This window comes from Meriones unguiculatus, chromosome 18, assembly GCF_030254825.1.
Source record: "Meriones unguiculatus strain TT.TT164.6M chromosome 18, Bangor_MerUng_6.1, whole genome shotgun sequence".
NCBI classification, from domain to species: Eukaryota; Metazoa; Chordata; class Mammalia; order Rodentia; family Muridae; genus Meriones; species Meriones unguiculatus.
The window spans coordinates 35,333,539-35,358,057 of NC_083365.1; the positions used below are offsets into that span (position 1 = coordinate 35,333,539).

The following is a 24,519-nucleotide window of genomic DNA, read 5'->3' on the forward strand; positions in this document are numbered from 1 at the left end:
CTGTCTAAACAATTGTCGAGCTATATTTTAGGTAATTGGACTGGAGAATTCGATACTACGATGGAGCAGCTGAGAGTGGCCATTGTCACAGTAAATTCTACCAGAGTGGACACAGGACTAGCCACAGGATTATCAACATGGATTGCTGCAGCCATGAATCATCTGAAGGAATGGGCGGGCATGGGAGCGTTAGCAAGCCTTCTGGTGTTGGTCTCCTTGGTTTGCCTGTGGTATATATGCAAGATTAGAGTCTCACAACAGTGTGATGCAGCCATGATCATTCAGGCCTTTACAGCCATTGAAGCAGGACATTCTCCCCAAGCATGGTTGGATACCATAAAAAGCTAAAATGATACGCTCAGGATGCGAGGCTAAGCACTGCACTCAGGGTCAGCTGCTTTCGACCCAGAGAAGAGCATGTCTGATTGCATGCGGGTTGATGCCCCAGGTCCCGCCTCTGAGAAAAAGGTATCGGACGGGTCTGATGCTCTTTGGGTGGATGACACCTAAATGAACATCGGTACAAAGTCCCAATTTATTTCTAATATCAGAGATCAGACCTCTACTCTTGCCTGATGCGTCTAAAACAAAAAGGGGGAACTGTAGAGAGCTGCGGAATGCTATGCCTTAAAGATGGAGCTGGTTTCCGCCTTCCACCTTCCCGATGGTGAGTGCTCTCTGTCACGAACAACTCCACATTTGGCTAAGGCCGAGGATCTGGCTTGCTTCCATATATGTGGACCTATCTGCATTGCCCCCGTGGCACGCCTGGGTTGGCTACCCAGAGGCTATTTAAGCTGTGGGCTGGCTTTCCCCAGGGTCCGAGGATTGTTCAAGGTTCCTGAATAAACTGCATTGAAAAAAAAAAAAAAAAGAAAGAAAGAAGGTGGAAAGTAATACAGGGAGACCCTCATAGTTGACCCCAGGCCTCCAAACATGAATGCCTTGTAAACACAGAGCTCACTAATTCCAGGTGTCGGCACAGCAGAAAGAACCAAGATGATGAGAGATTGGAGATGCCAACTGAGAGCTGGGGTAACAGACACACGAGTTTATTTTAAACGGGGAAATAATGCCAGGCAGACCCCAAATGAGGAACAGACCTATGCCAGACACACCGCGATGTCAGATGACTCTAAAACAATGGTCACCGGCCACTATAATGTTCTCTAAATTTGATCAAAAGCAAACATAATTAGAAACATTTTTCCATCTTTATAGATACACTATTTTGAGTCACATGATTCTAGAGAAAAAAAAACAACGCACAAGCTATTCAGCACATATTTTTAGCACAATGGAGTGTCAGTGAGTGGCATGAAAAAAAGTAAATTGAGCAGGCTTGGGTAATGTGTCCTTTGCACTGTGACCTAGAAATAAGCGGCTACATTTGAGGGGACAGAAGTCCTGCTTCTTTCAGGCACAGATGTTGCTCAAGATAGCTTTTCCTTTGGCTCACAAACTAAAGTTTATGGCTGATGTGAATAGTAATCTTGAATAACAACAACAACAAAAAAAGGTTGTCAACTAAGAAACACTAGAGCATTTTTCCTCTTCAGATATACTTTAAATGTCTTCAATAGGCCAATTGATAAAAGTTATAGAGGATACATTTCTAAGTACAAATTGATAAACAGATGTGGATCTCATTGCTATGAATCGGAACTTCTAAAGAATCCATCCCCATTAGACACACTAGATACATAGATCAGTAGAGCAAGTAAAGCAGATCCTCATGTACAAGGAGGTAGCATGCATCTTAATTAATTAATTAATTAATTCAAGATATGTGTGGAGGTAAGAGGACAACTTGCAAGAACGTCTCTCCTTCCACCGTGTGGGTCTGTGGGACCAAATTCAAGTGCTCAGGCCTGTCCACAAGTGGGTGGTCCAAGTTAACTGACATCTTAAAAGCTTTATAAAAGAATCCTAACTCATTAATTATTCCTGGATGAAAGATTATGACAGACAGCGAGATTTACAGGACACCATCCGAGCAGAATGTTTCCGAGCATGAACACTGTACACCGGGTAAGGTCTGAAATAATTAACAAGAAGGAGACAGGAGCCATTGGCCTAACAGAAGTCGCTGTCCCCCCAAAGTAAAAACTATTTCTGTTGTAAGACAGATCTTTTTTTAAAAAAAATCCACTATATAACTGTAGTTCGATAGCCGAGTGCCTAATATGTCAAATTCACCCTGTTACAGCACATACGGTGTGTAACAGCACATACGGGGCTGTCCTGTATGTCCTGTTACAGCACATACGGTGGTCTCACCTTGTTCTGTAGGGAATGGCTCTCCAAGGCCACTTTCTCAAAGTAACCTGGGATCTGTTGACTGGTGCAGTCGGAGTTCACTGGAAATCCCTCTCAAACTTCCCAACGAAGAACAGTAAGATACTACAATCCATTTTGTTAGAATAAAAAGCAGTCAACTATAATACTGTTTATTAGTTTCATAATTTATGAATGATATCCTCTGGTTGTAAAAGGGGGTGACACAAAAGATTTGTAAAGCAGGTTAGCATTTGTAAGTGAGAAAACTTTGAAACTTCATCTTGTAATTGTGGCATTTGAGGAGCCCATCCTTAATTAATTATTAATAGCAAAAATAATCATAGAGATTTGCTTGTAGCAGAGACCATCACCTTGGCCAAGTTTAAAGTTCAAATACACTAAGCTATGGATAACAAAGTACCTTTTGATAGTTGCTTATGCTAGTTGATCAAACATGTTAGTTTAGAATTTTCAAGAGATCTTGTAGAAGCATAGCAAACAAATAGGAATCCAAAAGAAAACGCAATCTAAAGAGGTTGGGCTTCACTCTTAGTATAGACAAATATTGTAAAAGTGACCAAATCCTTACCCTAAAGCAATGACCTGGCTCATCACTGGTGTGCTAGATCATATTATATAGCAGTGGTTTTCAACCTTCCTAGTGCTGTGACCCTTTAATACAATTCCTCACATTGTGGTGACCACTAGCCATAAAATTATTTTGTTGTTACTTCATAACTTTGCTAGTAATAATTTGGTAGTAATTTTGCTGCCGTTGTGAATAATTCCAGTAAATATCTGATATGCAAAATATGTGACCCTCAAAGGGGTCATGATGCACACAGGTTACGAACCATCACTCGATAGAGTAGAAACCAGTCTTGGGACTTCAGATCTTTCTACAGAGACACTTGCCACATTCATGTTCAGTGCTATTCTATTCTCACTAGCTAGGAAACGAAATTGACCCAAGTGTCCATCGCCTGGTGAATGGATAAGGAAAATCGTGGCGCATACACACAATGAAATATGACTTGGTTGTAAAGAAAATGAAATCTATAGGTAAATGGGTAGAACCAAAATAAGTTATACTGGGTGAAGTCACTCAAGCCCAGAAACATGAACACAGTATGTACTCTTACATGCGAGTCCTGGATTCCAATCTTTTGTCTTGTGTGTTTAACTTGGAGCACACATGGAAGCCAGCTGAGTAGAAAGGGGCATCTCTTTTAGTGGGAGACACAATAACCAAGAGAAAAGTAATAGATTTTGGGTAAAATGCAAGCAGTGAAGTGTAATACTGGGGGAGGAACTACTTAAGCAGGGAAGTCTAAAAGAGTAAAAACAAGGAAATCATGAAATGTGAAGGCAAATGGTGGGATCTAGAAAAGATCATCCTGAGTGAGTTATCCCAGAAACAGAAAGACACAGACAGTATAGAGTCACTTATAAGTGTATATTAGACATATATAATAACATAATCATACTAAAATCTGTATACCTAAAGAAGCTAAGCAAGAAAGAGGACCCTGGGTAAGATGATCAATCCTCACTGAGAAAGACAAACAGGATGGACCTTGGAAGAAAGAGAAAACAGGAAACAGGACAGGAGCCTACCACAGAGGGCCTCTGAAAGACTCTACCTAGCAGTGTATCAAAGCAGATACTGAGACTCATAACCAAACTTTGGGCAGAGAGCAGGGAATCTTATGACAGAAGGGGGAGATAGTAAGACCTGCAGGGGACAGGAACTCCACAAGGAGAACAACAGATTCAAAATATCTAGGCACAGGGGTCTTTTCTGAGACTGATACCTTAACCAAGGACCATTCTTGGCTATAACCTAGAATCCCTGCTCAGATGTAGCCCATGGCAGCTCAGTGTCCAAGTGGGTGCCCTAGTAAGGGGAACAGGAACTATCTCTGACATGAAATCAGTGGCTGGCTCTTTGAGCACCAACCCCCTCAGGGGAAAGAAGCCTTGCCAATCCACAGAGGAAGACAACGCAGCCGATCTTGATGAGACCTGATAGACTAGGATCAGATGGAAGGAGAGGAGGACCTCCCCTATCAGTGGATTTGGAGAGGGACATGGGTGGAGAAGAGGGTAGGGGGATGGGATTGGGAAGGAATGAGGGAGGGGGCTACAGCTGTGATAGAAAGTGAATAAACTGTAATTAATATAAAAAATAAATATTTAATTTAAAAAAGGGTATGGGGAGAAATCGGTTTGTAAAACAAAGGGGTAACTCAGAGGAAGGGGATACGAAAAGCAGTGTAAGAGTCTACTTCCTCACAATCCAACTTAAAAAAAAAAAGATACAGTGTAAGGAAAGCAGAACACATGGAAAGAAGGAAGAGAGAAGAATGCTGAGCAAAAAGATCACACCGGGATAAGGCGTAAGGTTATTATTACAGGAGGGGAAGAGTAGTGGGTGACTTATTCAAAGCAAGGGTTGTATGAGAAGACCTTATGGAAACTCCCTAGCTAGTAAACTTATTTCAAAATAAATAAGTTTACTGTAGACTTTCCCGCAGCAAGCATTAAGCCCCTCGCTGCATGCCAGATTCATGCTGTGACATTTTAGGAACCCAGCATTTGGCCCCAGCTGAGGAGGGACAGATGTCATATTGGGAGACCACCAGCAGAGTCAGAGGTCATGCCCCTCTGGGAAGGGGTAGCGGGAGCCAACAGAGCCAAGGTTTGGGCTTCATCATTGACTCGCAGCCAAGGTGGAGATCTGACAAGCCCTTGTACAGCTGTTGGGCTGCAAAAAAAAAAAAAAAAAAAAAAAAAAAGTGCCAGTTCAGGCCTTCCCCGGAGGAGGTCAGACCCAGGCAGGGTGAGGCGTGGCCTTGTGGAAACTGCACCTTCAGGTCCCCCTCTGCTGGCCACGCCCCTCCTGGAGCAAGTTTACAGGAAACACCTAAGGCTTCCAAGTCGGAGTCGTCCCCAGTTCACCTTGGCCCAGCCTGAGTCAGAGGGTCAAGTCCACAGCGACGCCCACAGGGCCCTATCTGCGTGGTCCCCACCCACCTAACCCTTCTCCCTCTCAGGAGGTCCTGCAGTCAGGTATCCAGGACTTGGGTTTGGAAAAGCTCCCTGGCCTGCAGCACCCCTACCCCCACCCCCAAATCACCCCTCTGGGTAGATTGTGATACCCGACGTTTCGGGGTCGTGGGTCGGGGAGTGTGCTCTGAGTACCGTACCGCCAGCGGTGTGCACAATTTTAACTACAATTAAATTCGGAACAGATTACCATGTGTGGATGGTCAGTGTCGGCCCCCGGAAGACATGGATTCCTAAATAAAAACCAAGTGCCAGGGAAGGGATTTCTTCCCATGAACTACATAGGGTTAGAAGATGCTATGTAGTCTGATGAGGGAGAAAAGCCATCAATAGTTTGACCCAGCGCTGCACCCTGTATGCTGTGGTACCAACCTGGCAAGCAAGAAATTCCTACTGATGCAATAGTGACACATATGCTATGGGGGGGGAGGGAACTGACTGCTTTATGATTAGACTTGAGGCCTTCTCTTCAGGAAGTAATGTGCTACCTAGCCTTGCAATCGTAGTCAAAAGCCCACAGATAGGGAAGTCCTGGCCCTAGGAAAGATCAGCTATTATTATTATTATGCTAAGCAGCCATGCTACCAAAGTTCTTTTTAAACGTTTATGTGCATGACCTGAAACCTGGGCAGTTCTCAACCCTGGTCAGAAAACCTTTTTTTGCAGTAGCTACCATTGGCTGGAGACATTCATAAATGGCCAAAGTACTAAAAATAAATGACTCAGTGCTCAGCCCAAAATAGGACACCGATATTAATTCTCCCACTACCGATGCTTAGGGAACATCGTGGAAGAGGAGACGGAAAGAACATAAGAACCAGGGGAAGGGAGAAATGTTATTAAATGCTGTCTTGGGCATAATAGCTAAGGCAATCATGATCTCACAGTAGCTGTGGTTTTACCTGCACAAGAGCTACACAAGACCATGCCAGCCAAAATCCCAGCACAGATGGCGTAGATGGTCTCCTGGTCCTACCCCTTACAGAGGAGCCGTTGGCAATGGACAGTTGAGAGAAGATGAAGAATCATTCACTATTGAGGGTGTGGCCATCCGTAGGTTTCCCACACTCCAGGGGGTGGCCTCACACCCGTGCGCGTACAGGCAGGTCTAACATTAAATGGGCTATCCAAAAAGAAAAAAGAAAAACAGAAGCGGAAAAAAAGGTCCTGAAGCTGAAAGAAGTGCTGGGGGAGTCTTAAGGGGGAGTAGACGGTATATGTATACTCCACTGTGTACATGTGAAAAAAAAAAATTACAAAGGAAACCACCCTGGGATTGACAGTAGCAATCCTACCCCTAACCTGGAAAATTGTGAAAAACAAGGACATGAGTAGTTAAAGAGATTTCTCTGTGGTTAAGGGCACTAGCAACTTTTCCAGAGGATCTGGGTTCAATTCCCAACACCCACAAGCCAGGTAACATCTGACTGTGGCTCCAGTTTTCATGATGTCTTTCACCCTCTTCTGGATACTGTCAGTTATGGTGAACAGAGAGACATGCAGGAAAAAACACTCATACACAAAAATAAATAAAATCTCGAAAAAATGTAAACAGAATATGACTATTAAGGATTAAAAAAGACCTGTTTTGGAATACAGAAAGAAATAGAATATGCCATGCCGATTAACACATTCAGTTTGTGGTAAAGAAAGGCAGTTTTACGTTATTATACTTAAAGGCCCAATCAACTCAGCAAAATGCTGTTTTGCTCCCAATGAAGCAAGATTAAAAATGACTATGTGAGGGGTAGGGTTTGTAGCTCAGCAATAAAGTAGTGGACCACACGAACCGAGAGTCTAAAGTTCTAGGAAGAATTCTAAAGGAAGACTCTAGGAAAATTTTCTTCTAAAGAATTGTTTAACATATTTCTATTCTTGTGTGTGTACACACATACCCTCATGATGTGTGTGAGTGGTGGAGATGTGCATACCACACTGTCCATGTAGAGGTCAGGGGACAAATTTGCAATCAGTTCATTCCTCCCACCTTCATGTGGGTTCTGAGGGTTGAACTCATGGACCAAGCTTGGGCCACATGTGCTTTTACCTCCTAAACCATATCACCAGCCAGCTCTGAGCAAATTTAATAGCATAGGGAAAGATGGCTGCACACAAAATAAACCTTCCATTAAGTGGGAAAATGCCTATTAAAAACGAATTCTGGTGAATTATTTTACTTTCCACCAAGCAAAAGAGAGCAGGAGAAGCCATATGCAATCCTTGCATGAAGAGCAGAGACAGTCGACAGAGATAGGGCTGCAAAGACCAGTATCTACGTCCTTTCAACTTAGCAATGGGCTGTCCCTGCTTGGAATGAATGAACCTCATCAAAATGCTTCTGGATTTCTGGTTATGCCCTTTACTCTGTCCTTTTAGCTGTATGCTAAAGATGCATAGTTTACTAAATTATGCCGAACTAAAGCTAGATGGGATCATACCTTACCTAGCATAGGTGATGACCTATGCTGTGATGACCAACACGCTACTCACGGGTTACACATTTCTATTTAAGTATAAGAGTATTTAAATAAATTATGAAATTAAGTTCCTTAGTCCCATCTGTCACACTCAAGCTGGTCATAGAATATGCCCCCATTATCATCACGTAGTGCATGATGGGAAGGCATTATATTCCTTAAGACCAATGATGCCAGTTAGAACCCTGGCTCGCCAAGTGCTAGCACTGTGAGCTTGGACAAATTGGGTTTTGTCATTGTTGTTGTTGTTGTTTGGTTTGGTTTGGTTTGGTTAGTCTCTTTAGAGTGGAGTGATAATAGAGATGTCCAGGGTTAAACCATCATTTGAAAATTAAATAAAAATATTATGCCTTTAATTTATAAGTCAATGATGAATAGGTGACAATTTTTATTACTTACTGATTTAAAGAGAAAACCTGATACCCATTTGTTCATGGGCAGCCACAAGCAAGGTGGTGCTAACCTCCTAGGTCCTCCCAACAATTCCTGACCCTTCCTTCCACTCTCTCATGGATCCCCTGCTACATTACATTTGTTTTCATTTCATCATCATCAAACTTAAGGTTTAAGTATGAAGGTTCAGAGGGAAAAGAACTATTTTTCACTGTTTGGAAATAACCACAAAGAACAGCTTTCATACTTCAAACAAAATTGTGACTTCTTTGAACAGAAACTGCTCATTGTCCCCATCTATTCCTTTTAAGACAAAGAGACATTGCTAAGTCATTTAGGCCTGAGCCCATTAGACTGAGAAGTTAAGTCCATACAACAAGTATTGCTTAAGGCAATTCAAAGAAAACATTTCAGTGTTTCAGATCTCTCAGTGTGGGAAATCCTGAATTAGATGATGCGTTACTTTAATTAAACATACATTAATTTACACCTCACATCCAAATAATGGAACAGTATCAGCATCCACAAGGGTCTTATAAACGGGAGTGATACCATCGCTGACAAAAGCAGTCGCTCGGTCAAAGGTCAGAGCCAACACAGGCTTTAGTGGAGATCTGAAAAAAGAAAAAGAAAATAATACATTTAAGCTACCTGCATAATATACATTGAAACTGGAACACAAATAAACAGTGAGGCATTTGATGCTGATATATAACAGAACCTGCTATTCTCAAACTCCTCTAGTGACAACTGAATGCATGTTTTGGTTTATTTAGCTGGTTCATAATGTGCCAAGGATGGTTGTAGCACGTGCAATTAAAAAAAACAATTGCACCAGAGAAAGACTGCAGTTGAGGAAAAAAGTGTTCTCCTTATTTATTTTCCCTGTGTAACTAATTCAGTGTACCCACAGTGGAGCTGAAACTAGTAATGAAATAAATGCATAATATTGAGCACAAACAACTCTATTTCATAAGCTCACTAAATGTTATTAAGTATTAGAGTGATTTGATTTCCTTAACTATTACAAGGTACACTCTTTCGGGTGAATTTGAGAGTTAAAATCAAACTGAGAACATTGTAAACAAAAAGCATGGTCTTCTATAAGCTCTAGACTGATAACAAATATTTAAGGTTTAACTCTAGAATGGCATCCACGTTGTCTCCCAAGTCCAGGGTGTGAAACATACTGCCAGAAGAGCTCTTAGATTCTTGAAAAACAGATAAGCACGAGAGAAGCCGAATAAAGGTGGAGGGAAAGTTTTCGATTAAGAGGAGATGCTGAAAGGGTCCAAACCCAGCTTAGTAAATACCTGGCCGCTGGGTTACAGTGGGCTAGCTCAGCAGCACCTGTGGGCAGCTGACTGCAGAGCAGTGTCGGGTGGTAACGTGTTATCATGGCCCTGTTAGGCATATGGTGTGGTTACACAAAAGGTCCTGTTCTTCCATCTGCCAGCAGCACTTAAGGAGTAAAATTTTAATAATCGTCTGCAATTACTTTCAGGAGAGTAAAACAAATAGGAAAGCTCATTAACGGGGTGATTCAAAGTGAAGACTGTAAAAATATTTGCTATAATATTCTTACAACTTGTCACAGATTTGGAATTTTTCAAAATATGCAAAATTGGGGGGAAATATTCATTTTTAACTCCCGGGTGTCAAAATAAGTTCTGCCCACCAAAATACTCCCTGAAAACAAATACTATTCATTTGGCAAATACGCATTTTCACAGTGTATTTTAAAGTATGTATCATACAGTTTTAGAAATACATATTTTTAATATTCCATTGATGGCAAGATACTAGCATCATTATCTCATGCTCTGTATCACATTAGCGCTTTATTTTCAAAGCTAGAAAAAAAATTACATCTCTAAATAAATAACAATGAGTCACAAACAAATATAAGAACTTTTACAGTTTCCCAGCTACAACTATCATTTGACTCTAGAATATTCCAGACTCCTGGCATTTCACTATTCTTTTCACAAATGTGATTATCCAAGGATCCATTTTTAATCTTTAAAAAATACTAAATTATAGAAAATATGGTGAAGCATGGATTAGTCATTGCTTTCACCTTGACAGCGACATTAAGAGGAAATAACGATGCACAGTTGATTAGAGCCATCTTTGCCATCAGAAGGAAGGGCTTGCAAAAATTCTTCCTGTAAAATCCATCACTGTTTTCATCACTGTGAAAGCAATTCTACTCCCACTATAATTTGTATTAACATGGAATTTGCCTACGGTATAACTGTTAGCATTTGTATGCACATTCTAATTCTACAAATTATACTGCATATGAAATCAACATGTGTCTGATTTTTTTTCTATTGGGATGAACAAAACAATATTTGTGGCATTTCCTGACACCTTCATGGATTTCTAAGGAGACTATTGTCTGAGGTTTGAAAATTTGAACAAATACAAAATTCAATCAGTCTCTCATTTGCTGATATTTAGATCAGTCTATAGAGTTTTCATTATCGTTAACATAAGATCAATCATACCCTACTCTCAATACAATTTCATTCTACCCCTAAACAATAAGCTAAGATAATTAAAAATAGGCCAAAAAAAAAAAGTGTGTTTAAGTTTCCTGATGAGCAGCTTCAAAGTTCATCTGGATATGTCCTGTCAAAATACACACACATCTCTGAAATGTTCAAAGCAAGGCAGCTCATCGGTGCCTAGATATGATGATACCCTTTTATTACCCCAGAAACACGGATAATTTTATGCAGGAATTTACCAACCCACGAAAATTTACACAATGCTCAGCGAATAGCCAGTAATTATTGTGAGATGATAATAATAATAAGCTATGGCCCTGCGAGGGACATAGCTTCCATAGGAGAGGGCTCTTGGGCATTACAGATTTATCCCTGGCCATCCTGTCACCGGCGCTCAGGAAGTTAAGACTTTATTTGTGAAAACATAGAGATATAGTGGGAATCATGTTGTCTACAGCTTCATAAATCTTGCTTAAGATCCTTTTCAATTACCATCCATTTCTCCTTTAAAAAGGGACAAAAAAAAATAGAGGAGAGGAAGCAGGTCAGGGCAGTGTGTGACAATGACAGTGTGATGGACTTGGGCCCCCCGTGGCGTTTCCATCTGCTATCATTAAGGTGACTACTCAGACATGAACAAATCCCTCTTGCTGTGCTGACAGGCAGACCTCAAGAACTATGACAAGGCTTTAAGACAGAAAGTCAGAGAGAGAAAGAGAGGAGTTGGTCATATTCCTTCCATAAACAATGATGCCTTACAAAAAAAATGATCGTTAAATTTTATTGGAATTAATTTTTTTTTTCTTAATTCCTGAAGGGTCTAACTTGGCGTCTCAATCCTGCTAAATTAGCTCACCACGTAAGATTGGAGACACACGGGATAAGCACCTTGCTCCTACCTGTATGCTTTCCCACAAGAAAGCCAAATGCTTTGCCCATTCTTCAGCTGCAGTGGACTCTTAATCTCTTGACCGTGTTCATCGGAAATCCCGGCTGAAGAAGAATGGAGGAGGCCTTGTGAACTGGGAGAGGAGCCTTTGCAGCCGCTGACGGATGCTGAGAAGTGGAGGGCAGGTGAAGGGGATGAGGAGGAAGACATAAACTACGTGAACATCTGTAACAAACTGTCTCTGCTCTGTAACAAACGGAGTCCAAACAAATGATAATTAAATTCATATAGAATGTTAAAAGAAGTGTGAAATGACGGCAATGTTTAGCTCGGTGTAAAGTAACAAAATGAGCACGGGCTTTTAACCAGCAGGGGGTGCCACAGGCTTGTGATTGAGCCCTGACCCTTTGGCACCGAGCCTGAAAGCAGATGTGACAGTCTTGCAGAAAGAGCATTTGGCTTCCACACCCGGTAACAATCCATCCGCTTTGATGAGGGCTGTGCTTGTCTTGTCTGCACTGCATGGTTTGTTAGGCTCTCCCAGACCAGATTCAAGTTTTGCTGTTCCAACAGGCTATATTTCCCTGTCCCCCCGACCAGCTCCAGGCAACTGGGTGTTAGCGTGAGCCCCACGAACAGGACAGCAAAAATCGACATGCCTCTCGGGCTTCTGCTGCCTCTTTTAGAGCTCCTCTGTGGGTGTTTAAATTGCAAGCCCTGGCAAACCTTGGGAATGATCGCAGGGACTGATGTCTGCGAGTTGTAAGTCATAAACTGGAGTGAGAGTGTGAAGTGACGACCCCACCTTTTAATAGCCCTGTCAGTGCCGTTCTGCTTGCGGTCAGGGACTGAGTTATGAAGGATTCCTATTTAAAACACATTTCGAATGTAAAGTAAGTCCAACGGAACTGTGGCGCACGAGGTATTTTAAAAAGACATCTTTCATTATCATCTGTCACCTTTGTTTCAGCTTTGCTGCCCCTGCTCAGCCCCTCACACTATCCATCACTCTGCCCCTCCCCCGCTCCTCTGTCACCGGCCTCCCTTTCTTCTCTTCCTTGTCAGTTCTTGAGCTTCTGGATTTCTTACCACTCTGCGCTCCCTGAAGGGATGTAGTCTTTTAAGTCTCTCTCTCTCCCTCTTCTTTTGTTAATTTTTACTGAAGGAACATTGAAGAGTGCTACATGCTCAGGCTGGGGGGTGGGGGAGGACCTTTCAGTCCCCATAAACATTTTGGGTGTCTCCTTTCACTGGCCATAAATTCTTGACTAAGTGCAATACTAATTTTTTTGGTCAACAACTACACTCACAGAATCAATGCCTTGGAACTTAGCATTGTCCTAATTGAAAGCAAATGATGGTAACTGGTGTCAATCACCAAACTTTTAGTTAGAGCATCAAAGGGCTAGAAATAATTTTAAAAAAATTTTTTTCTTGAACTTAAGATTTCTTACCCGACAGAGCCAAATTCTCTACGTTAGAATGACAACATCTGTTCTCTTTAGTCTTTAGTTGATTAGGAGGTGAAAGCATTAGTGAAAATCTGCATTGTTTTGTTTTGCTCCTGCAAAGTGAGAACATGTTTAAGATGGTATTCCTGGAGCTCTGCGTTTAGTCTCCTGTGCTCTCAACCCTTGAGCCTAGTTCCGTTGCTATGCTTTGACTTCAGAAAACATGTAATGCCGGTCATCCTCTTCATGCAGCAGGCTTTTGCTCGAGAGGAATCACTTTTTTACAAAGGAGAAAGACATACAAGATTTAAGGCCTGATCCTGGGGCGGAGGTCTGTACAAGGGCCAGGGCATGAGGAGGATGTGGGCTCTGAGCTCTCCAGCACTTAAAGACCACTTAACCAAATTCACTCTCACAGGAGTTTGGCCTCGATCTCCATTTCTCCAACTCAGGGACAGACTGTACTTTAAGGTGGTGTTCGGGATGAGCATTCAACAGCCTACGGGGGGGGGAAGGGCCTCTGCACCCTTCATCTGGACATCACTGGTTAGGGCTGGGCTGTGGAAACCAAAAATTGTGGTCATCTTTATCCACTTATCTTTAAAGCTATCATCACTGGGCCTTTACAGGATAAGACTTGGCTCCGAGATCTGAGAAGGGTATGAAACCTCTTCGGGTAAAAATTGAGACAAGTGTCCACCAAAACAGGCTGCTTATCAGAAGGGGCTCTCCAACAGAGTTCTGGGATGCCCCTAGTTAAAGTTCTGCAACCCGCAACCCCATTTACCTGCAAACTGAAACAAAACACCATTTCAGTGAGTTATTATGCAACGCACAAAGTTTCCACGGAGTAACAGCCAAAGGCTGGAAGACAGAAGATTCTAGAAGGACTTTGGCAGCATAGTGATTGCTATAATCACGGGCATGGTAATACAAAGAAACTAGCTAAGGCTCTGGATCTTTCCCCAACAGATTAAAGTAATATTTTCCTGTCTCCTCTTGGTTCAGCAAGTGATCCAATGAGCACCACCCCAAGTAGGATGCGGCCTTTTGGTGATTGGTTCTACAAAACAGGTAATGAATGCATCCAGGGAAAGGTAAGTCTGAGGAGGCTGGGCCAAGGGGGAAAAAGAGTAAGCTTCTGAACAAAGTGGAGGCAACAGAGAACAAGATACTGGTGTGCACTCAGGCGCATAACCCCAATTTGTAAACAACGGGGTGTTCCATGTCCTTTTATGCAAGACAAAAGCCCAAAATAAAGACCCTGAACATGTCGGTTCTGCCTGAAAAACATCCCAATTGTCTGGAAAATAGGCAAAGGTAAGAGCACCCATGATAAACCAGCAGCGTTTGCTCAGTGAGCACGATGGAAGACGGAGGCTGTGTGTGTTAATAAATCAGGGTGCCTGGCTTAGAAATGCTATGCCCACAGTATATCCTCCACCAAATATTATGGCATTTCTTTTTTTTTTTTAAGTGTAAATAAATAAGTGAATAAATGGAGAACAATCTTGATGTGTCAAAACCAGTGTATCAAATACAAACATGCCGATGGTTGAGAGGTGGCTAGGTTAGGGTCCGGGAGTCAACACTCAACTGTCCGCCACCTTGCAGAACAAATGACTGATATTTTATAAACTGTTTACATTAATTCTGAGTTAGACTGGGAATGCTCATACTCACACAAAGAATTATTTACTCTTTGCATTGTATTGTCACCTGGAGTTGGGCTGTTAGACTCTACATCTTTTCCACTGCTGTACACGGTGATCTCTCCAGTGTGTTTACCATTTTCAAATACCTGAAAAAATGAGCACATAGAAAAGTAGAAGTGTGTGCAGACATATGAAAAGGGATGTTTACAAAGCAAAGGACCAACTGCCTGAATAATAATAATTGGCTATAAAATCAAGAGTACTAAAAAAGGAAGGCCTCTGTTTTTCCCGTTGGCCTCAGCATCCCACCTGACACACATTCCCTACCATCTTAAAATAGAAGAAAGCTTGGACCCTGGAGGAAGATGACTGACCACAGCAGATGCTTAAACGGAGCAAACATCAGCAAAAGGTCAGCTAGCAGCCAATTAACTAGCTCATTTCATTCTCCTTGGAAAAACATAAAGCCACAAATTACATGGAGTGTTCAATTTGTATTTAAAAGATATCAGTGTTCTGTTCATCTTTTGAGTCATTCAACAAAATTCAACCTGACAGGTTTATTACATAACAGGATGGGTGAAGGTCAGCCATTTTAACTGCACAAATTCAACAAGTTGTCGAAAACAGAGATAAAATATTGCATTATGCAACAGTCGCTGAGAAAAAAAAAAACCTTGAGAGCGGCAAATGTTCTGGTCAAAAGGATCCGAATAAACCAGTCCTGACAGGAAGGCCCCACTAAAGTGAACACGCCCCCAGCCCGCACTGAGGATCCTCACAGGGGCGCTCCATTCACCAGGCAAGAAAGGACTCAGGCCAGAGGGAGGCCTGATGAATAATTTAAATCCTTGCTTTTTAAAAAGTGGGTTTTTTTTCTCTCTTCCTCAAAAGTTCTTTTCTTCAGTTTCTGATATGCCCATCGCATTTGAGTGTGGGTCTGTTTTATATATTTCTCATGCCATTTCCAGAGAAGATAACATGGGAGAACAACTTTCTGAAAAACAAAGAGAACTGTCTTGTTCTTCCGAGACAGTTGAAACTTTATTGGGTCATTTTTTAATCCAGTTTGGGAAATAATGTGTTTCAATAGTGCCTCTGCAGCCTGTAGGGGAAAGGGAATTTAAAAAGTAATCATGTAAGGACCCTAGGAATGAGCCCACTCAGAGCTCCTACAGAGCAGCAGTGACTGCAGGGCACACAGGGCCTCTGCCTGGCAGCACTGGACTTTTACGCCCTGAAGCGTCTTTTCCTAGTGAGGATTGTTAGAAAAAAGAAAGAAAGAAAGAAAGAAAGAAAGAAAGAAAGAAAGAAAGAAAGAAAGAAAGAAAGAAAGAAAGAAAGAAAGAAAGAAAGGGAGGGGGAGGAAAGGAAAGTCAGGAAAACAAAAGAAAGGAAAGGAAAAGAAAAGAAGCTACTTTTATGGGTAACAATACAAGCAATTTCTCTAAGCTTGCAGATATGGAGGGTGAAGTGGGAGGAGAATCTTGCTGTTCCAATAATCTTCTCAGGACTCTAAACGGAAATGAAACTCTTCAACCACACAGGAGTTGGTGCGGAAGGTGGCTACTCCAGTTTGGGTTGTCAGATCTGAGGCTGAGGAACTTGGTGATGCACCTTTTTCTTGGCTTGCTGGACGCTGGACTCGGAGTGCTACAAAGAACACACTAGGAAACAGTGGTGTGAGCGCTAACTGCCCATCCGAGCACTTGAGCAGAGTGTGACCTCCACACCTAGCCCGTCGTCAGCCTGATGCTTTGTTCACTGCTGATAATGAGACTTCCGGTGCTCTGTCTGGGAACAAGAGCCAAACAGACAGAAAACCAGTAAGGGAAAAAGAAGTCAGTGCACTGAAACAGGAACACTGGCTCTTGTTCCCTGAAATTTTCCAGGGCCTAAGAAAAATAGGTGCTTCCTCAGTTAAGCAATCATTCCTCCAAGCACAAGTCTTTGACACAACTTCCCCAAGGGCATGCCTTTGGTTTTTAAGCGCACAGAACGAGGCTACTCACGCTGCCCGTCTCAAGATGCTCGTTAATCCTTCATTTGTGTGACAAGTGTTTTGCTTCTAATGTGCAGCGTTCAGAGATGTAGGCAAATGAAAGCCTCCTTTCCTATCACTTCATAGTTGGCTTAAGAAAAGCAGCTACTGACTCAGTAGCTGCTTAACTTGGTTAAGCATCAGCTTCATTTACGTGCTGTTCCTAGAGGCACTCAGCATGGCCTCACTTCCTAGAGCTCTAAAAGTGATCTCTCACCCACAAAGCAAGACAACGCCCCAAACAGTCAGGGCTAGCCTTGGCACTCTAGGTAGTAGAACCTAGAAAATAATAATCTGGATCCCCTTGACAAACATAGCTCCTGATAACAGAACAAATGGCTACAGATAGGAGAGTATCTCTACTCCCCTGGTCACACGAATCATGGTGATTTCATGTTCTCTGTGGCATAATATATTCATTCTCTTTTGTGTTGGTATGAACTTTTCTTGAGCAGAGTTAAGTTTGGTGACACTAATGGTTAGCTGTAATGTTGTGGATGTATGCATTCATTCAAAAAAATACTTATTGAGATCCTGCAATATGTCAAGTACTGGTCAGGCAGTTAACATATACTAACAGAGTATAGGGTCTCTGTTAATGTGATGCTTGTTGTCTACTGGATAAAATGAGGGACAGACAGCAAGCAACACCCAGATTAAGTAAGAATTTTACGTAGCATATGAAGGTACACTTAAAGTAGTGAGACCTGACATGTATAGGATTATCTGGGCCTTCTTAAACAAGAATGCAGAATTTAAAATGAAACGCAGTGTGAAATACTCATTTAGAAGAACAAGACATCACAATTTACATACATTTCAAAGCTCCCACAGAAAAACCACTGTAAGCATTAAAGTTACAAATATTCCCCGAAAGTAGCCATCCAAGGTCCATTCTGTGATCACATGTTTGCACACTTGTTCTATAACAGATTTTATTAAAAAGAACACACAGCACTTGGCCCAGGCACAACCGCCCTCACCAAAATCAGGGAGGGAGCTAAGATGGTCTCTTCCTCTCTGTCACCTGACTGATTACAATTGTTATGGATTAGATAGGCTTCTCTTGATGTCATAACTGTTTAGTCAATTCATAAAGTCCATGAGAATTACATGTGAATTTTATAAAAACTTTCATCAGTTTTTTTTTTTAAAAAAAAAAAACTATAATCTACAAAATGCGAATTTTCTTCAACTGTGTGTTGTCTGGGTGCCTTCCACAATGTCCAAAATAAATGTGTCTCTGAGCTACATACAGTTTGGATCTTATGTCCAGGCAAAGGCTTTTGTGTTAAAAGCTCCATCCCAGGATAGTGCTACTGGCAGGCCATGAAACCTTTAAGAGCAGGACTGACTAATAAGTCCTTGAATGGACAGTGGGACTCCAGAGCATTCTTGCTCTACCACATTTTGCAGACATGTTGTGTTATTCCTTGCCACAGGGTCAAAACCTTGGAGTTAATCAACAAAATGAGTTAATCTCCCAAAATGGTGAGACAGGATAGCCATTTTTTTTTTTAAATTTAGGTTGGTTATATCTCTGGCATTTGGATATAGTGACAGAAATATGGCTAACATATCCCAAGCAGTTTTCCCTGAGCCATACCTCAGAAATGCCATAGCAACTCTGATACAACTTGGCACAAGGGACAGCATGAACAAGAAGAGAGGGAAAAAAAGCTGGATTTAAAGAGGTAACAGTCTTAATCAATTGTAGCTAAAATACATTGTGTTTACAAATTGTATAGGTGTACACGCTCATGTGACCACCTGTATAATCAAAATAGGCCTCCTCGTGCATGCTGTGTCTGAAGAACTTGGTTAAGCATCAGCTTCATTTACGTGCTGTTCTGAGTTAGGGTGGGGGTGGTAAGTGCTACTTGAAGAAGAAACTATGCTGTAGGGCAGGTGCCAGGGAGTGAGGTGGGCGTAATAGTAAGTAGATGATTACACAGACCCTATTGGAATAATGGTTAGGAAGTGAGAAGGAGAGACAATCAGGTAGGCTTGGAAAAGAGGCACTGTAACAGAGGAAAACACAGAGCAAAGAAAAGTCCGCAGAAACGTCTGGTATGCTCCAGGGGCAGTAAGGAAGCTACCATGACTGCAGCAGAGTGAGAGAAGCAAACATGAAAAACAGACAGATAAAAGGCCAAGAAAAAAAATGTGGCGTCACTGGAATGTACCAATGGAGTCCATACAGGATGTGGCTCAGGGGCCATGGTGGGCATGTGGAGATCATCAGACAACGTTCTCCCTCTTGTTCTTTTTCATGCTTCACTGAGTCCTCCAGGCTGGCTGGATGGCAAGCTTTTGAAATGTTCTCCTGAACCATCTTGCCATGAGGGCTGGGAGAGCAGATGTATACAGCCCAGCTTTTTTTAAGGCTGGATTTCGGGGACAGAGCTCAGGTTACCCATCAAGCTTATGCCACTAACACCTTTAACAGCTAGCATCTCCCCACCTAGCCGACAGTTTTTAAAAGATCATTATGAGTACTTGTCTGGGAATAGACTATAGAGGCTAGGATGATCAAAAAGGTACACAACAGTGACTAAAACCAGAATATTTTCCATGGGAATGATTAAGAGCTGCTCAGTTTTTATCGTTTGTTCCAGAGTAGTGTTACTTGCTGACTGATGCTTGATAGTGGGGCTGAGGAATAAACTTGATGGCTAAGCTAATATTGCTGAAATACGACTTCTGCATCTATAGATGTAAAGCGAGCAACATGATATAACTTCACATGCAGTTTTTGTAAAGGCATGCCTATGCCAATAAATACCAAAATAATTTCATTGGTTGCAAACGCATCATAGAGACAGTGAGTCAGATTTAAATTATATAGAGTTAGCTGACGTGGATGGGGATTTTTGAGGCAGTACCGTTCTTTGTAAGATTTCTTGGCATCACTTACTATATCTCTTTATGGGCCGTGGAAGCCCTTGTTCGGTGCCATTATCTGGCTCTTAATACTATACGTCTGGTTAAGAGCTAGCTGTTGGGGAACAGCAGGTTTCCTACTCTACCCAGTGGGCAGACCACCCAGGAAGCCCTCCATGGTGTGAGCAGAAGGCCAAGTGCCTGAGCTTCAAAATGCCTCAGGGTGCGATGCTGTCAAGAGGCAATAATAGAAAAATGACCCTGCAGCGTGCTGCCAAAAGTCACGAGCAGCACAGCAATAGGACTTATGCCGAGAGGTCTGTGCAGATAGATAATACAGCCTCAAAAAAAAAAAAAAAATACACCCGCTGTATTTCAGGTGGATATAATTTAAAATGTTGCAATAAACTTAGCGTTGTTTGCACTGGGGTCCTCTGACATCAGGCACTGAAGTGAGGTAAGTTCCTTGAAGTAAGCTCACTGGGGCACATCAGGAGCAACAGTGGGAACCTAGGGATGCAAAGTGAGTGGGGAAGGAGAACGGTTTATGTTGTCACAGACCTCTCTCAGGAGCCCTGGAGCTAGAGTGGCCCACACCTAAAACCAACCACATTCAGAGTCAAGACACAAGAGCCGTGCATTTGGAGCTATCTCCCAGACAAAGCTGGACGTAGGCTGCCTTGAAGGTGGTGGCCCCTCTGTAGGGAAAGGCACTCCTTTCTGCTCGAGGCAACGGTTCAGGAAGAATGGAGCTGCCGGGGTGGGGGATGGGCGCCGCAGTCCTACAGAGACGGACCAGTTGGCGTGGCATCTGGCTCTCACAGTGCAGTTCAGAGTACAGGATGCACCGTCACACGCCTGAGCCCCTCCAACAACCAGAATGGCTACTTAAGAAGAGAATCAATTCTCTGTTTCAGCAAAGCCTACCATTTAGAAGTACAGAAAGTAGATGGCTTCCCATGAAATAAGATTTTAGGGGTGAGCTAAAAGATTTGAACCACAAGGTAGCCCTCTCCCCCACCACCATTTTGTCAAGGCATAAAATTCCAGCTAAAGATTCACTCCTTTGTCCCAATTAAAGTACCTCAGATGTACAAGAGAAAACAAGATTCAGAATTATTACTTACTGATCCCATTATAGGCTATGATTGTCAATCTCAGCTCATTGAGACCATGTTAAGGCTGGTGAACAAGCAGTCAGGAGTCAGTGGGAGATCAAATCCAATGGCCTCAAACAATACACCCTCCTTTCATCAATGGTTCCAAGGGGGGAAAAAACTGTCCAAAAAATTTGTGAAACTACCTTACCTTTAGAGAACATATACCCTAAAGGCAAATTTCGAAGAAATGGTAGAAATAAAAGCAAAGGATACCCGAAAGCCAAGATTGGGATAAGAATGACAGGAGAGCAAAGGAAAGTGGAAAATGGTTGTGAGGTTTTGAATAGGTATGGCCTTCACACACTCATGTGCTTGAATGCTTGGCCCATTAGGAAGTGGCACTCTCAGGAGGTGCGGCCTTGTTGAAGCAGATGTGGCCTTGCTGAAGGAAGTACATCACTGTGAGTGAGGACTTTGAGACCTCAGCTGCTCAAGTCGGTAGTTTCCTGCTGCTGTCCGAGGATCAATGTGTAGAACTCCCAGCTCCTTTTCCAGCACCACATCCGCTTGCATGACACGATGCTTCTTGTCATGATGACAACGGACTGTGACTCTGAAACTGCAAGCCAGCCCCGATTGAATGTTTTCCTTTATAAGAGTTGCCCTGGTCAGGGTGTCTTTTCACAGCAATAAAACCCTAATTAAGACAATGGTGAAGTCCGCAAAATGGCCTTCATCGGCAACACAACAACCCTAGAAGGGCTGAATTGCTTTCTCTAAGTCTCTGCAGTAACATTCCATCAGGGCTTTTCCTCTTGCTCCACTTCTGTACTTAACTATGGACAAAGCAAAATGTCTAAAATATGGTGAATAGTCCTACAACAACAACAAAAAATCATCCTTTTATTCAATTATGATTCTCACCACAATTACTGTATGACTACTCTAAATCAACAGTTAGGCAATTTGTTGGGTTACCGTGTCCCCAGCCAGGAAATTTAATGAGCCTTTGTGATTAGACTTTCTTGAGGGGAAAAAGAACAGGATTTTCACTCTGATCACATTAATTTAATCCCTAAATTTGTATTTAACTTGCATTAGAGTATCCGGTATTTGGTTTGTGTGTAATAATATACAAGGGTTTGGTCAATAAAAGGTGCCATATATTCCTTTTAACAGATGGCTAGGGAACTTTTGATAGTCACACAATTCTACCTCCCAAATTTTACCTCACTGAGAATAATAAATATTGCAGGATTCAATACAAACTAAATCATTACTACATTTTCTACATTCCTAGTCCTGAAAATCACATTTTCAATTGGAGATAGAGTAAAAGTTTTTAACGTTATTCTGTTTTTTATTTTTTTTAATTTTTTTATTTGAACAAACTATGCCTGTGACAGTATCTTTCCCCTAATGCGAATAGCTACTTCCATTAACCAAACTTGCACAAGCACCATTTATAGAAAAACATTTTTATCTTCAATAATCCATTTTCAGATCACAAAACCGTAGAATGCTAAGCAGGTTTGAACGTATCACTTCATTTGCAGATAGCGGATAATCTTCATGCATGTGCTATTTAGATAAAAGAATTCTGCTTGGAAATGCTGCTGATGAGTCAGACTAACATAGATGTCAATGGATAATGCCGGGGAGGGGAACATATGTGGGCAGGGAGTCTTAGCAACTTGAGCATATCAAACACTCTGTGAAAAAGCTAATTGAGAGGTAAAAACAAATTAACTGCTATGGAGAAGGACAATCTCCCCGAGCGAGCGAGCACCGGCAGCAGTAAGGTTCAGTGGTTCATTTAGTAGGAGTCACTGCTGGGACCATAATACAGCTCTGGCCCGTGGACTCTCCCTGCTGACTGCCCACCTGGCAATTCTCTGGGCACCTTCTAGGATGTCAGCGCTGCACAGGGAAAGCCTGTCTCATTACAACACGCGCTGCATGGGAGCTAATGCCAGCACCGATTGCTTTCCCCGGAGTCGGCTACCAAAGCTGTTTGTCTGTTCAGCGCGCGGGGGAAAGAGAAGATTGGATCTTCCGGAGCACAGAGATTTTCATCTGGCTGCAGATGCCTGTCAGCAAAAGGGGCCCTGGGAAGAAGAGTGTGTGGGCGAATGTGGGTGAGGAAACTCAGGGCCCGCTGCTAGTTGCTATCAGTCAGGAGTTTGGAGGGCACACGTATCCTCCGGAGCTTCACAGTGTCTGTTTCCTTACCTGTAAAATCAGGAGCCCAACTAATCTGCTACTGCATACTCTCTGCAAGAGGAGTGATTATCTCTGTCACGTTTGGCCCAACTTTTAAAGACACTTCTCAAAACCACAGTGACAAATACTGTTACAACTATTTAATATTTTGAAATTCTGAACTAAGATTTCCTCAGATATCAGGTGAAATGGAGCTTCTCGCAGCCTATAAACTCATGTTTTGTGTGAAACGGTCAGATAGGAAAGAGAGAAATCAAGAAACACTCAGTGGAAACAATGACATAATATAAATGCAGAGTGAAGATTTGAGGCCCCCAACATCTTTTTAAAGAAACCTGTGATGGTTCCATCTATCTACAGATAGCAGACTGCATCGATCTCCTTCTAGGCATTAAATTGATCCATGGAGATTTAAATACCTAAATAAGCTTATTAATGCAAATAATCGCTCAGAGAGCTTTAAAATTGGTTAAGTGACCTCAGACAAGGGATGTAGATCTTAAACAGTTTCAAGGTGACTCTTGTGCTGTTTATATAGCTCATCTGATTGTCCAGGGCACAGGAAGGGCCAGGGGATGCCGTAAATAAAAGTCAGCATTCTTTATTCCATCAACCAAATCGGCCCATTTATAAAACTATAAATCAGTTTACAGGGCACAATGATGGAAATTTGGTATATGGCCAAGAAGAGTGGCACATTAGCTTTGTCTTCAAGGATGTCAAATCTTCCTACTTACATGAAAATAATCACTATATTGGGCCCAGGAGGAAAAAAAAAAACTGTGTATAAGTCACTACAAAATTCTTGTGGTTTACTTTATTATTGTAAATCAATGCCCACATTCAGGCCTGATCCTAGAAAGAGCTTCCCTCATTGCCTAGCCGGTTCCCATGCCCAAGTTTTACAAGCATTAGGTGCCACAGAAACTGGATCTGTCTCCATAGCACTAAGCGGAAGGCAACCCAGAGAGCGTCAGTGGCCAATTGTGTGTGAAAGCACTAATTCCAGTGAAAAGACATTGCGCGCCCACCTTCCACTTCCCCCATGCCTTTCCCACCTACTCACACATCGCCCGCTCTTGCTCATCAATCCTCTGACACAATCACCCACCTTACTACCTGCTCCCCCTCCCGCCATCCCCTACTGATTTGCTAATACCCTTTCCCATCAATCCTTTCCACCCGGATCTCTCCGGATAACATTGCTGACAGCATCTCTGTGGGGGTGAAGAGTGGGAGGAGCTGCAGGCAAAGCACGGGACCAGGAAGGCGGAAGCCAGTGAGCCATGGCAACAGCAGATGCTCCTCTGGTGGCTAGGCATGTTGGCAGCAGTAGGGATATGGGGGGGGAGGGCTAGGAAAATAAGAGAGTGCGTGGCACACCTGTTGCCTGAAGAGCCCGACACACAGTAGTCCATGGATGTGCAACCATTGAAGGCGAAGACATTAGGAATACTCCGCATAAAAAGATTATAAGCTGGAGTAGCCACAGAATGCCAACAACACAGACAAGGGTACCAATTGTAGGTGCTGTGACATAAG

General features: G+C 42.4%; 1 protein-coding gene across 1 annotated transcript in view; it reads right to left on the minus strand.

Moving 5' to 3' along the window:
• The window catches only part of Dcdc1 (doublecortin domain containing 1), a 372,774-nt gene that overhangs the window by 193,337 nt on the left and 154,918 nt on the right, over positions 1-24,519 (minus strand). Inside the window, 4 exon segments of the mRNA XM_060371563.1 lie at positions 2,281-2,403; positions 8,710-8,833; positions 11,635-11,781; positions 14,755-14,876. Coding sequence (XP_060227546.1) covers positions 2,281-2,403; positions 8,710-8,833; positions 11,635-11,781; positions 14,755-14,876 — 516 coding nt within the window.